The sequence below is a fragment of the Myxocyprinus asiaticus genome, chromosome 27 (genome assembly GCF_019703515.2).
Source record: "Myxocyprinus asiaticus isolate MX2 ecotype Aquarium Trade chromosome 27, UBuf_Myxa_2, whole genome shotgun sequence".
Classification (NCBI taxonomy): domain Eukaryota; kingdom Metazoa; phylum Chordata; class Actinopteri; order Cypriniformes; family Catostomidae; genus Myxocyprinus; species Myxocyprinus asiaticus.
The window spans coordinates 21,654,269-21,666,905 of record NC_059370.1 but is presented as its reverse complement, the minus strand read 5'-3'; the positions used below and the strand labels follow the sequence as shown (position 1 = coordinate 21,666,905).

The window sequence follows — 12,637 nt, the reverse complement described above, 5'->3', positions numbered from 1 at the left end:
GAAAGAAGGGCAAAATGTAACTAACAGAGAAAAGTGCTCATGGACTACAGCTATTCCAGAGACTTTCAATGATCAAGTCTAATACAGATGTTGTAATTAACGTGTGACAGGCCTAACAGGGTGTACAACTCAGCGGTGCAGTGGCTGATCCCTTAATGTGTCTTGTTTCCCCAGGGTGGACTGAGGAACAGCAAGCACGAGTGTACACTCTCGTCACAGGAATACGTACACGAGCTGCGCTCAGGTATCTCCGAAGACAAACTGCTCAACTGCCTGGAGTCCCTTCGTGTGTCCTTGACCAGCAACCCCGTCAGGTCAGTCCTCTTCTGTTTAACTTATGCATTTCGGTGAAAGTGCCAAGCTTTCCATTTTTCTCCTACTGAAACCTTTCATCTGTAGATTCTGATGAAGTACTTGACACCTCATTCCGAAACAAAAAGTTAAACCTCATTTTCCTGTCTGCACTTGGCAATCTTGCAGGATTTCTTTCTGGATGCTAATTGGAAATCTGTCAATGGGTCTTTTAACCTTCAGTCCATATGGATCCCCGATCCTGGTTAAATGAGCATAGCCCATAGCATAACAATCTAAATGAGTGTAGCCTCCAGTAACTTTGAGCCCAGCCCTGTCATCTCTCTACTCTATCTATTAAGCTCTAATAGATAGGAAATCCTTTTTTTAACACTTCAGACAGCCAGCCATTCTCAGAAACGTTAATAAGCACACCACCACCACTTCCCTTCCCTTTCAAGTCCCTCCACTAAAGTGTCTCTCCCACCGATGCCCGCCTGCTTTTTTAATCTGTTTTGATCATAGCTAATGTTCTACTTAAAATAATTTTGCATTTCTCTTGCTCCCCAACCACCACCCCCACCCCCTCCTCCCACCCTGCCTATATCTGGCAAGGTTTTATTGGCCCCTCTCATTTACTCATAATAATGCCCATCTCAATTCCCTCAGCCTGCTCCCACAAAGTTGTCTCCCCTCTGGTGGATGGGATCCTCAAATTTAATTTGGTCCCAGTAGCGCAGAGGAACACTATGTGACAGCAGACCCTCTCAATTATTTACCAGAGCACTGTCTGAGAGATGACTCTTAATGTGAATCAATGAGCACCGCATATAAAGTGGTCATCATGCAACTGGCAGGCAGACGATCTCTTTAGGTCTACCATTGCACAGTGGGAGAGTGGACCTTCTCAGAGCCTGAGAAGAACTGTTATTTGATCCACCGGCATTATGCGCCTCTGCTCACCTACTAACGGGGATCGGTTCGGTCTCGCTGGAGACATCATCTGCTGAACACTCACCCAGCAACAGATGTGATCTGTGCTGGAAAGCAATTAATAGGCGCCCCTGCCCTTCTCCCCAGATGGCAGTACAGTGCGACTAGTCAAAGAAACACAAACACCGAAATGACTTCACTATTGTTTTCTTGTTACAGAAAAACAGTATAAATGTGAGTTGTAGAACACAGTGACTCAAGGTAATTTCTTGTTATTGCCATAATTAAATGATTGGATGGCATCTTGTCATGTCTTATTTATCAGATCATCACAGTGCAGTGTCAGGGCCCCGTGCATCCAGTTATTTACTCCAGTGTTAGCCATTAATCATTGGAAATGGATACATGATGTTGTTCTTTGAGGAGCCCACACTTTGTCCCCCCCCACAAGTAAAGAATGTTTTAAAGTTCGGACTGGTTTGGCTGAAGACGTGTGGCGTCAGCACATCCTCTCAGTAAAAGGGCAGTTTGCGCTGAGGGGCTGCCGAGGCCAGGGCCACCCTCCGGGCATTTGGAAATGGCTGAACTTGTGAGTACCCAGCAAGAGAGGGGTGCTGAGTGGTGTCTCACCCGCCCACTGAAGGTCACTGCTTTGCTGATATCTTTCTTCTCCACCTGCACCTTTTTCCTCAGTTTTTCCATCTTTCTTTTAACAATACTGAGGGAATATACAAGCTTCTTCCCAGCTCATCTGTGCTACAATTAATATGGACTGGAGCTAATTATTATGGATCACAACACACAGGAAGTTTCCGCTCCATGCACTGAATACAGTATGCTAGTGTGACCTTTACAGGTTTATATATTTGAGACAACCGTGCAAAAGACAGTAGCATAATGCAGTGGAGTAAATAACTGCCGTCTGTATTAGTGGATAGCTTCATGTGCACAATTTCACCCTTATTTCATTTTGTAATGACCACCTTAAAGGGATTTGGTGTCTAGATGGTGGCTGTGATGAGGAGGAGGGCGGGGCCGGGCCGTGACTATGCATGCCCGGCCCCAATTGGGCTAATCAGACGAGGAGTGGGATAAAGGCAGTTGGATGTGGCAGCTCAGGAGAGAGAGAGCCACACGTAGCTGCCATGTGTGTGTTTGTGTTTTGTGTCTTTATGTTTTAATTTTACATTAAATATTACTTTGACTGTTCAGCTGGTTCCCGCCTCCTCCTTTCCTGTCCTTATACTGTTACAGTTGCTAATTCTCATTTCAGGATGTTAAATGAAAGTAGTCTCTTTAGATCAAGAAAGCAAAGAATAACTATCACATCCATGCTCCATCCCACACAGATGAAAAAGAGATGCCAAAAAGTTAGGTGTCTACTTAAAATGTAATTCCTCTGGGACCAGACTCAGTTCTCCATAAACTGCTCTTTTTTATTATTTTTTTTATTTTTTTTATTTCCTAACTACACTCCTTGCGAGTTTGAAATGTTTGGACATAAAGCCACTGTACATGCTGAATGAAAAATTAATTTGTGATGAAAATGACCCCAAGTTCCTTCACTTTGCAAGGGTGCAATTACTCATGAGTCCCTTCATACCTTATCTCCTCTCCAAGAAATATGTAAGTGTGTGAATGCCTTTTAAGTCATGATTCCTGCAACATGCTCTGTTCCATAATAATCATAAAGTGCACTCAGGAGCAGAGTAAGTGAGGTGGGGATGGTTAAATCCTGTATGTAAAATGGCAAACTTATCACACCTGTTCATACAAATGTAATGGATTACTAATCATTGCAGTACACCGGTGAAACTATGAAATTATGAAAATTGCCATAGCTGTTTGACAAAAGAAGTGTTTAATATCATAAGATGAGAGGAACAGCAATTTTGAGCTTCAACGGATGCTTGTAATGTGAATATTTTTATTTGTCAATAAATCACTGTAAATTTGAACTCTGTCATTACAATTATTTTCTTATGCACCCTCAGAGGCTACTCTATTTTCACCCCAATTAGGACTTTTCTACAGTACACCCTTTTTCAGAACTGAACACTGAAGAGTTTTGTCTTGTTTCTGTGTAGCTTCCACTTGTGCACTAATTGTCCTGCATGGCATGCCATAATCTGACATTGACATTATAGCCAGAGCAGTTTGCTATATTAAAACAAGTGCAGCAGAATGGATGATTGAATTCTCTAGGTGATAATTGTAATTAACAAAGAAAAAAAGAAAGAAGAAGAAGAAAAAAAAAAAAACTTTCTTGCACTACAAATTCCAACTTAAAGGTGCTGTAAGTGATTTTCTTTTCATGGGGAGGTATGCAAAAACTGTTTATACTCCCTGAAAAATATTAATGAAATAAGTGTCCTGAGATATCTCACCTGCCTCTGTGACAGCACTTGACTCTGCCCCATATAGAATAAAACAGCTTTTATAAGGTTACTGATATGACTAGAGTCCTCATCTCATGTGAGTGGTTATGATTTTATACATATGTTTCAAAATTACAATTCATTTCTACAGTAGTAACTTTATTAAAGGAGAAAAAAATTACTGAGTACACATTTATGCATCAACTTCAACTACAACCCATGAGAAAGCACAAAATGATTGACAGGCAGAAAGCATCCCATGGACACATTTTTGTATATGGGGCAGGGGCGCCCTCATGGGGGCTGCCATTTTAGAATCTCATGACCAGCTGAATACTACTCACTTAATCTCAGTAACCTTCTTGATTCTTTCACTTTTGGATTAAATAAATCATGGCTGATTGTGAATAGTGAATTTCTATAATGGCATCTGAAACTGAAAACTATTGATTTTGAATAATGCTACATCCACACCACTAGGTGTCACTGTAAGTCCAAGATGACACAAGCAAAAAAGTTACTGAGTGCACCTTTAATGCCATATTCAGATTTATAATATTTCTCAGTCGAGGGCACTATTGTGCTACTGTTGCATTTGACAGCCATGGGAACACACAATGCTGCTCTACTGCTCGGTTTCGATCTCAACGTAATCTTTGGAGGGCGGGGTTTTGGAAAGAGGGGGCACGGATAATTTAACGGCTCAGTTTCGTGAAAATTCCAGAACACTGAAATGGCTTACAGCACCTTTAAAGTCACTCATTTGGAAGCACATTTAACAGGTATGAAAGTGGGTTTTCACCAACAAAACTCAACTGTTTTGCATGCTACTGAATCCAAAAAATTATTTGAATAAGCAGAGCCGAGTTACTGTCACTTTCTGTTAAGCTCCTCTCATTGGCTGGCCAGTGTTTGTGTAATGGTGTAATTGTCTGGGCTGAGCACCTGTTTGGCTGCCCAGGTGGCTGCTGGGCTGGAGAAGACTCACATTTCCCAGTAGTCCCTCACAGGTGTGGAGCTCACAGACTCACATATCCGTACACCGATGGCTGTGCTTGGGGCGGTCGCTGCCTCTTCCTCGAACATTTCACTCTTCATTTTAACCTCTGTTATATATTTTCCAGTCCTCAACTGCTCATTTTGGTAGTTCATTTCTCACTTCTTCATCTTGTGGCTTTCTTTGCATGTTCATCTCTCTCTCTCTCTCTCTCTCTCTCTCTCTCTCTCTCTCTCTCTCTCAATTCAATTTCAATTTAAAGTAGTAGCATGATTGTGTTTACAAAAAATATTGCCAAAGCATTAATACACAAAACAGATAATGACAAGACAAATAATAATAATAATAAAGCAGTAACAAATAACAATAAAAATAGAATTAAAATCTCTCTTCCCCCCCATCTATCTCTCTGTCACGCTCTCTCTCTCTCTCTCTCTCTCTCTCTCTCTCTCTCTCTCTCTCTCTCTTTCTCATGAAAGCACACTTGGAGTCTTGTTTCATTAACTTCGAATTCTCAGACTTACCAAAATGCCAACTAACAGATAATCATTTGGTCGTATTTCCTCATTTACGCAGAGTTAATATGCTCTGTATCTAATGGAAGCCATTTTTTTCTTGCCTCTTTCATGGTTTTGTTCCTTCTTCTTTTATTTATTTTTGATGCAGCTGTACAAAGAGTGCCACAGGGCATGCAGTGTAGTGCAGGAATGATATTACAATGCAAGAAGTAATCCAGAACTTTTCCAACATCTACTCGTGCATAAAACCCTGCAGCTTTGTCATCAATTCCAAGAGCTCTTGCTCTTTTGGTGTTCTTCAGTGTAGATGAGCAGTAAGAGGTCTGTAGTGCTGTGGCAGTTTGATGCAAGATTCTATCCCCCTTTGGACCCGAAAAGTGATTCTGTCAGAGATTCTTTTATACTGAAATACCGACCTCTGCGGCTCTACCATTGGAGAGAGCGCAATAGTGAACTAGCTTGTTTCGACGCAGTGGTGAACTAGCTTGTTTTGACAGTTAGTCACAGTGTGCGGATACCATACAAATAAATGTATATTTTAATTTACAAATAAATACAAAATTGTCTGACTTATAAAAACAGCAATTTTTTGTAGTAAACTCCACACATAGTTCACTCCAAAAGGACTGTTAATGTAAACCATGTTGAAGAGTAGTGGACAGGCGATTAATTCATTAAGTGATGAGCTGTTTCCTCACAAAAGCAGTTAGTTTAGCATACTGAAGCACTGAATGGGTTCTGGTTCTATTCAGTGCCTGATTTGAAATACTCCATATCTCTTTATGTCATTTGACAGTAGCTGTGTCCCAAATGATGCACTATACACTATGCACTCACAACATACACTATGCACTCAGCCATGAAGTGTATGATTAATATGATTATTAAAAGTGTAGTATCATCCCAAATGGAACACTTAATGTTTCTTTTTACTACACGGAAGTATTCGCTGATTAACAGTTGACAAGCTGAAGTGATATTTAAACACATGCAATCTGTTGCCGTTAGATTTAGTGCGTTAGCCAGCCTCAGTTCAACACTTGTTTCTCAAACAATGTACATATCTACATAGCGTGTGGTGATAGTTAAGTATTCAACTTACATTTGTAAGGTGCTGTCTTCACTGAAGTTTTGCTATTTGCTACATTCTCCATTATTTATATTTGTTTTGTCAGACCAGAAAAAGAAGCCAGTCAACTGTCCAACATTCTATACTCCGTTTGGACAGTTGAAGAAGTGCATCATCCAAGTACTCATTAGTTTTAGTGTTAGTATACTATATACGAAGAATAGTGCAGAAGTTTACAGATTGGGAAGCACCAAATGTCTTTGAAATAATGCCACTAGCTTAGTGCTAACAGATCATCATATATATATATATATATAGATAGATAGATAGATAGATAGATAGATAGATAGATAGATAGATAGATAGATAGATAGATAGATAGATAGATTTATTTATTTATTTATTTAATTTTTTATCAAGAAGGAAAATCGTAAATAAAGTGCAATAACTATGCATCCAACCGGCTAACTCTTGGGGTCTTAGGGGGATTAGATTCTGCAGGAGCATAGAATCTTGCTGAACACCGGCTGCACTGATTCTCCATCAATACACCACCAATAGGAATGTGTGTTTCATCTTTGACACAGCACCATTGCACTGTTCTGTACTTCTGAAGGGCTTCTGGTGCTAAGCCCCCTGTATTACACTCCCCGCTTTTACACTCTACTTTAAATCCCAGCAGTGACTTCCATATTGAATCTGCAGGCTCAAAGATACGCTATGAGGAAAATCAGCCAAAACTGAACTTGGCTCCAACTTTTTATTATGTTTAAATCTTCATGGTGGAGCTGCTGCATTTTTCCCCTTGAGGGTTTTTTAGTAGTATAATTTATTTATTTATTTTGCAGTGTAGGGTTTGAATGCAAGTTAGCCATGGATCGTAGTTAGCCGTGTGGGACAGGGGTCTGAGGGAGTAGAGATGTGTATTGGAGTGGAGATGTGCTGACACTACCAGCTGCCCTGAAGAGCCTGTGAATCCATCATTCTGCCTATGCGGCTGTCCTTCGCTGAGTGCCTGTGGACACATGTGCTGGAGGTAATGGCTTATTAGTGCCTTTGAAGATTTGATACTCCTTAACAGGAATCTGTTCATCTTCAGACCCTTAAGGGTTTAGCCCTATTCAAGGATTTGAAAGAGTATCAAATAGTGGACTGAGACAATCACACTTCGGGTGTCACGAGGTTTGTTCTTTTAAACACCGGACATTTAGTCTGCCACCAATTTAAGACTTTATTAAATGCCCAAAGTGCCCCCAAAATGTATTTGGACACTTCAGCCACACATACAATGGAAGATTATCATTGCATTAAATACCACAATATCAAACCTAGTGGAATCTGCAAACAAATGATGCAAGATCTTATCTCTGAACAAGTCTGACATTTTTGCCATTACTTTTAACCTACTGGTCTTGATGATTTTTTTTAGTGGATGAATGAGTGAATGTATCAGTGAATGTGAAAGTAATTTCCCCTCAAATTTACACAGCTGTCCTAGAAGAGTAACAGATGTGCTCCCATTAACTATGGCCATGTTCCACTAAATTTGACCACCAGAAAGTTTCCAAATACTATTTTATTTTAATTTTTGAACAGCATATCTATTTATGATGTAATTTAAAACCATTATTTTTATTTCTTTTTTTTTTTTTTAAGAAATGATTATGAAAGTCTGCTTGTACTGCTTGGTGTTTGTTTGGTATTTTGTTAACTAATTCTAATTCAACAATATTGAAATATCCAAATGCTTTTTGGCCAGTGTAGGTACTTGAAGACATTATTTTTAAGTAAAACAGCTTCTACCCCATATTAAATTGTCTCTGCAGATGTGTGTGTTTGTGGGTATGTTGTATGTCTCAATTAATGTAACAGGCAGTCAACAATGCCATGATGGATAAAACCAGGAGACATAGAGATGCCAATGCAGGTTTGTCAGACATTGTTTACAGTGCGAGTCCGCCATTCAAACTTTTGCACGCCTGGCAAGAAACCCTTGTCCATTGCTGCATAGTTGATTTTCTAAATGTGATTTGACATTACATGTACTGTATTTTGTGCTGACCGGTGTAAAGGAAACAAAATATGCAAATAGTTAGTTATCTAATATTGGTTTTTGAAACCAAATTGATTGTTATTAAAATGCTGTCAGTCAATTAAATTTTTTAATCACAAATAATCACATAATTTTTCACGGTTAATTGCGATTAATCACAGATTTTGAAAATGCTGAAATATGACTCTATATCTACTTATTTTCCTGTTAAAATGCATTTATTTCCTTCTTAGGACAGAAAACAAAACAATATGTAACAATTATGTTTCATTAACATTTTCCAAACAAAATATAAGATACAAATGCGCTAATAGCACCAATTCAGGTATTTGCATCAGGGCGTCAAAGCTAGCGTCACTCCACGTGAAAAGTGCTGCAGACAACATTTCATTTTGGGTTTTGGTGAAAGTTAAGACTTGACATGCATCTGTGGTAATTAAATTGCACCTTACAGAGGCTGCAAAGTACTCGATTTCTGAAAACCTATCTGGGCTTGTTTTGTACAACAAATAGCATTAAGAGGTCCTTTTCTCATCACTTGATCACTGACATGGAATTGCTGTTGTGTGTATGTTGTGAGGGATATTGGACGAGGTTCTCTTTTAAATTAGTGATACGACTTTTAACATCTTTCAGTTGAGTTACCCAAAGAAAGTAATAAAATCTTCACCTGTTGGGCCGTGAAATAAATTGTCTGTCTTGACAAAGAGGCAGAGGGAGTCATTTTTCCTGGACTGTGCGGCTAGTTTCTACTCTCTCCAGACTCCAAATGTTATTATAAACCTGGCTCTGGCCCTCAGGCTATGGATCAGCTCCCTTGAATCAGCCACCGTCAAGGAGAAATAAAGGACAGGAGTCAGACAAATTATCAATTCATATATGCGCAGCCACAACAGCAGTGTCAAACCTCCACTGTTTTTAACTCATTCATTTTGGGCTAATTAAGAAAATAAGTGTTGTTAATAACTGTTTTTCATGCAGTGATTCTGCCTTAATCATGAGTTCATTATTGCTGGCTTTCGTTTATAAATACATGTTACTTATTAATTGCATTAGTTTTCATTATTTACCAGAATACAGTATAAAAAAAACTAAAAGATGGAATTTTCCCTCTGTATTACCCAGAATTTAATGTGCTCTTATTTGGTCCTCTCTCACTGTGGATAAGATGTCGGTTAAATTAGATGCTGTTTTTTCTTGAAAATTATTGATCACACATTCACTCTAGCTGTCATAGCCCTGCCAGTATGTGGAGCCTTTTGTATTTCTGCGTGTCAGTGTACTTCAGACCTTGTTATAGAGGGTATAACAAAACCAGTGGTCACATCTGCCACTACACTAGAGCTTTTTCAGAGGCAGTAAAGGAACCCACCAATCCTGATGTCCTCCGTGACTGGATATATTTTAAGCTGGATGCCCATTTCATTTTATGCCACCATCTGTTAACCTCAAAGCTAGCCGTATCTGTGGAGCCCTGCAGCAAGGCATAATTCAGAAATCTGATTTGAATTCAATATTGATTTAGTGAGAAATGGTATTGCACAGGTATGGGGGACAATTAGTATTCTGCTGCACTAAATTCAATATCTTTGGGCTGTCTGTGATTTTTGTCGCAACCTCTCTGATTATTAATTGTTTTGTCAAGCCTTCTTACCTTTTATGAGAGGTTTTTGCTCTGGTGTCTCGCACAGAAATGACATACTGTGGTAGAGAGATATGAATAATATTATTTTTGTGTGTGTGTGTGTGTGTGTGTGTGTGCGCTTTTATTTTTGGTTGCAAGTGTTACTTTTCTGTAATGCCACAACATGCATTCCAAGTAAGGGTAATATAGACAGATTATATGTCAGTGCTCCATATTAGTGTGCTTTTAGGTTTATTTTTCCTTTAGCACTCTGTGTGTTTTTGATGTTTTTGACTGGTTTGAGTTATTTGGGTCAGGGGATTGAGTAGCAGGTGACCTACATGTTTCTGAGTGACAGCCCACATCAGTCCCTTGGCAGCATAGTGAGCACACACACAGCCATTGACTTCTGAACGAGGAACCGCTAAACCATTAGCATGTGAAGTGACAGTCATGACTGATTACCCTGTCCCTGTCTGCCTGCTCTCTGACATACTTCACCACCAGATCAATAATACCAGATGTTTGAATTTAAGTCTAAAATATTTATGACCTCTGGTGTATTAAGTTAAACTGTCCTGTGCTGCTCAAATCAGGTCAGTTCATTCAAAGCTCAAGCAAACGTTTTAGAACATAGGAAACAATTATCTTATTTGCACTTAAACTAGACAGAGTTTGTTTACATGCACAAACTTACAACGATTATGCTTGTATGTTTTGTTGTAAGTGTAAACTCACTCCGTAATTAAAATGATCACTAAAATGATTTCATATTAATATGATTTCACATTAACATTTGGAAAAGTGTTGAATCAAGGCAGGGAGACGTGGAGATAGCAGACTCCTTTTTAAGTGGCATGCTCCATCAGCAGAGCATTTCTAAAACTTCCATTCGGTTAATGCCACACATCAGTCATCACTCTGGCAAGATTTCAACTATTTTCCCCACAACATCCCATTTAATCTGAAAAATATGCTAGTTGGCAGCAGGGCTAGTGGAGATTTGGAGATCATGAGACATGTCAGGACGTTGCATTGTGCTCCGTGGGGAGCCATTTGAGTTTGCCTGGAGAAGGTGTGGAGCTATACTGTACTCTAACCTCTGTTGGTTTAATCCTACTGGTGCTCTCTCTCCACTCACATACGCATATACACTCACACGTTTGCTACCTTCAGCTATTTCTTTGTCATCATTGCCCTATATTCACAACCTACAATTCAAGAGAGAAGCGGGACTGGCATTGATGTGGTTTGATGTGCAGTCATTGTGGCTGTATTGAGAATCCTGCTGGGATCCAAATGTCATTAGAAGGAACAGCGGCTCTTTTAAACGGAGCAGGCTTTTGCCCCAGTGCCTCACTTCTAAAGTGTGTAGCAATCACATCACAGAACGCTCACACCAGGGATATTGTTCTCTGAGCACACCAATGGGTTCAGTCCCTGTTTAACGCTCCACAACACAGTATCTGTCATGAATCTGCTAAAGGGTCTGCCACCCATTTCTGTCCACTTCACAACTGTGATGAAATCAGCCATGCATTTCTCAATCCAGTTTCACCTCTCCATCACTCGCTGCCCACATATTCACCCAAATAGACTGATCACAACAGAGGGAGGGAGATGATAAAGAAACTTTTGCCTTGTCATTAAAATAGCAACCATGGAATTGACAGGATATCTGAAGTTAATGTCTTCATTAGGACAGAATGGTGGAGGAATGAACTACTTGCAATAAATAAATAAATAAAGATCAGTGAGGTTGAATTGTTTTGATAACCAATTTGCTCGCTCATACTAGGTCTCTTGTCTAATTGCTTCTTACTGTGCAGTGTAGAAGCTGCATTAAAACACATTCTCACTCTCATTTCAGTCCAGTCATCCTTCTTACATGCTCATGTTGACCTTTCATCTGGATTTCAGATGAAAATAGATCCTGGCCTTAAGCATGAAAAAGCCATATCCATGTTAGATTTAACAGTTAATAAAGGGCAGGTTAAGAATAGGTTAATGGTTTTGTAATGCAAATTATCTTTAATCCAGTAAATGGGAAACGCATTAATTTGCTTTTGTAAGAATTGCAGAGACTAACCTTTAAAGGAATATCCTGAGTTCAAGAAAAGTTACGTTGTTGACATCATAAATGGCAGGAAATAATTCTGTCTCGTCCTTTATTTTGTAAAAACAGTTGCATTTACAGTAATGCACTTACAATGGAAGGGTTGTGTCAAAATAATTTTCTGTTAAGGGCTATTTGTGTTTAATGAAAATTCTTTATTTATGTCAAATTTAAAAATAACATTTCGGGCCTATAAATGCAGTTTATTTTGAGGGATCTGAAAATAAAGGCAGGAGATCTCTGCAGGTAATGTTAGTCTGTTAATCGACTCTCACAGCATCAAGTGGTATTACACAATGCACTCCTGTTGATGTATTATCTGAAGTTTACGATAGCAATATAACATCTCTGTGATTGAAAATTGAATGTCAAATCGAATTGCAGTTGCAGTACGAGTTTTATTGTCAAATTCATGGCTTTTTTTTTTTTCTGTTTAATTTTATTGGCTCAATAATATTTGATCATTGTTGCCGTAAACAGATTATTTCACTATCATAGAGATGACAGTGTGTCTTTCATTAATTATGTACTAAAGATTTAAGCATTGCCAGTGAATTGATTATACGTACTAATATATTAGTAGTATTTGCATGAATTATGTACAATATACAACTGTTATTACATTACCCTTATCAGGCCATGCATATTTCATTTAAAC

General features: G+C 38.9%; 1 protein-coding gene across 8 annotated transcripts in view; it reads left to right on the top strand.

Annotated features, from left to right (window-relative positions):
- LOC127418368 (protein diaphanous homolog 2-like) overlaps nucleotides 1-12,637 on the top strand; it is a 653,451-nt gene that overhangs the window by 171,576 nt on the left and 469,238 nt on the right. For all 8 annotated transcript variants that reach the window (XM_051658976.1, XM_051658975.1, XM_051658977.1 and 5 more), the window contains one exon: nucleotides 175-314. In XM_051658976.1, the coding sequence (XP_051514936.1) occupies nucleotides 175-314 (140 nt within the window). The remainder of the gene's footprint in view (nucleotides 1-174; nucleotides 315-12,637) is intronic.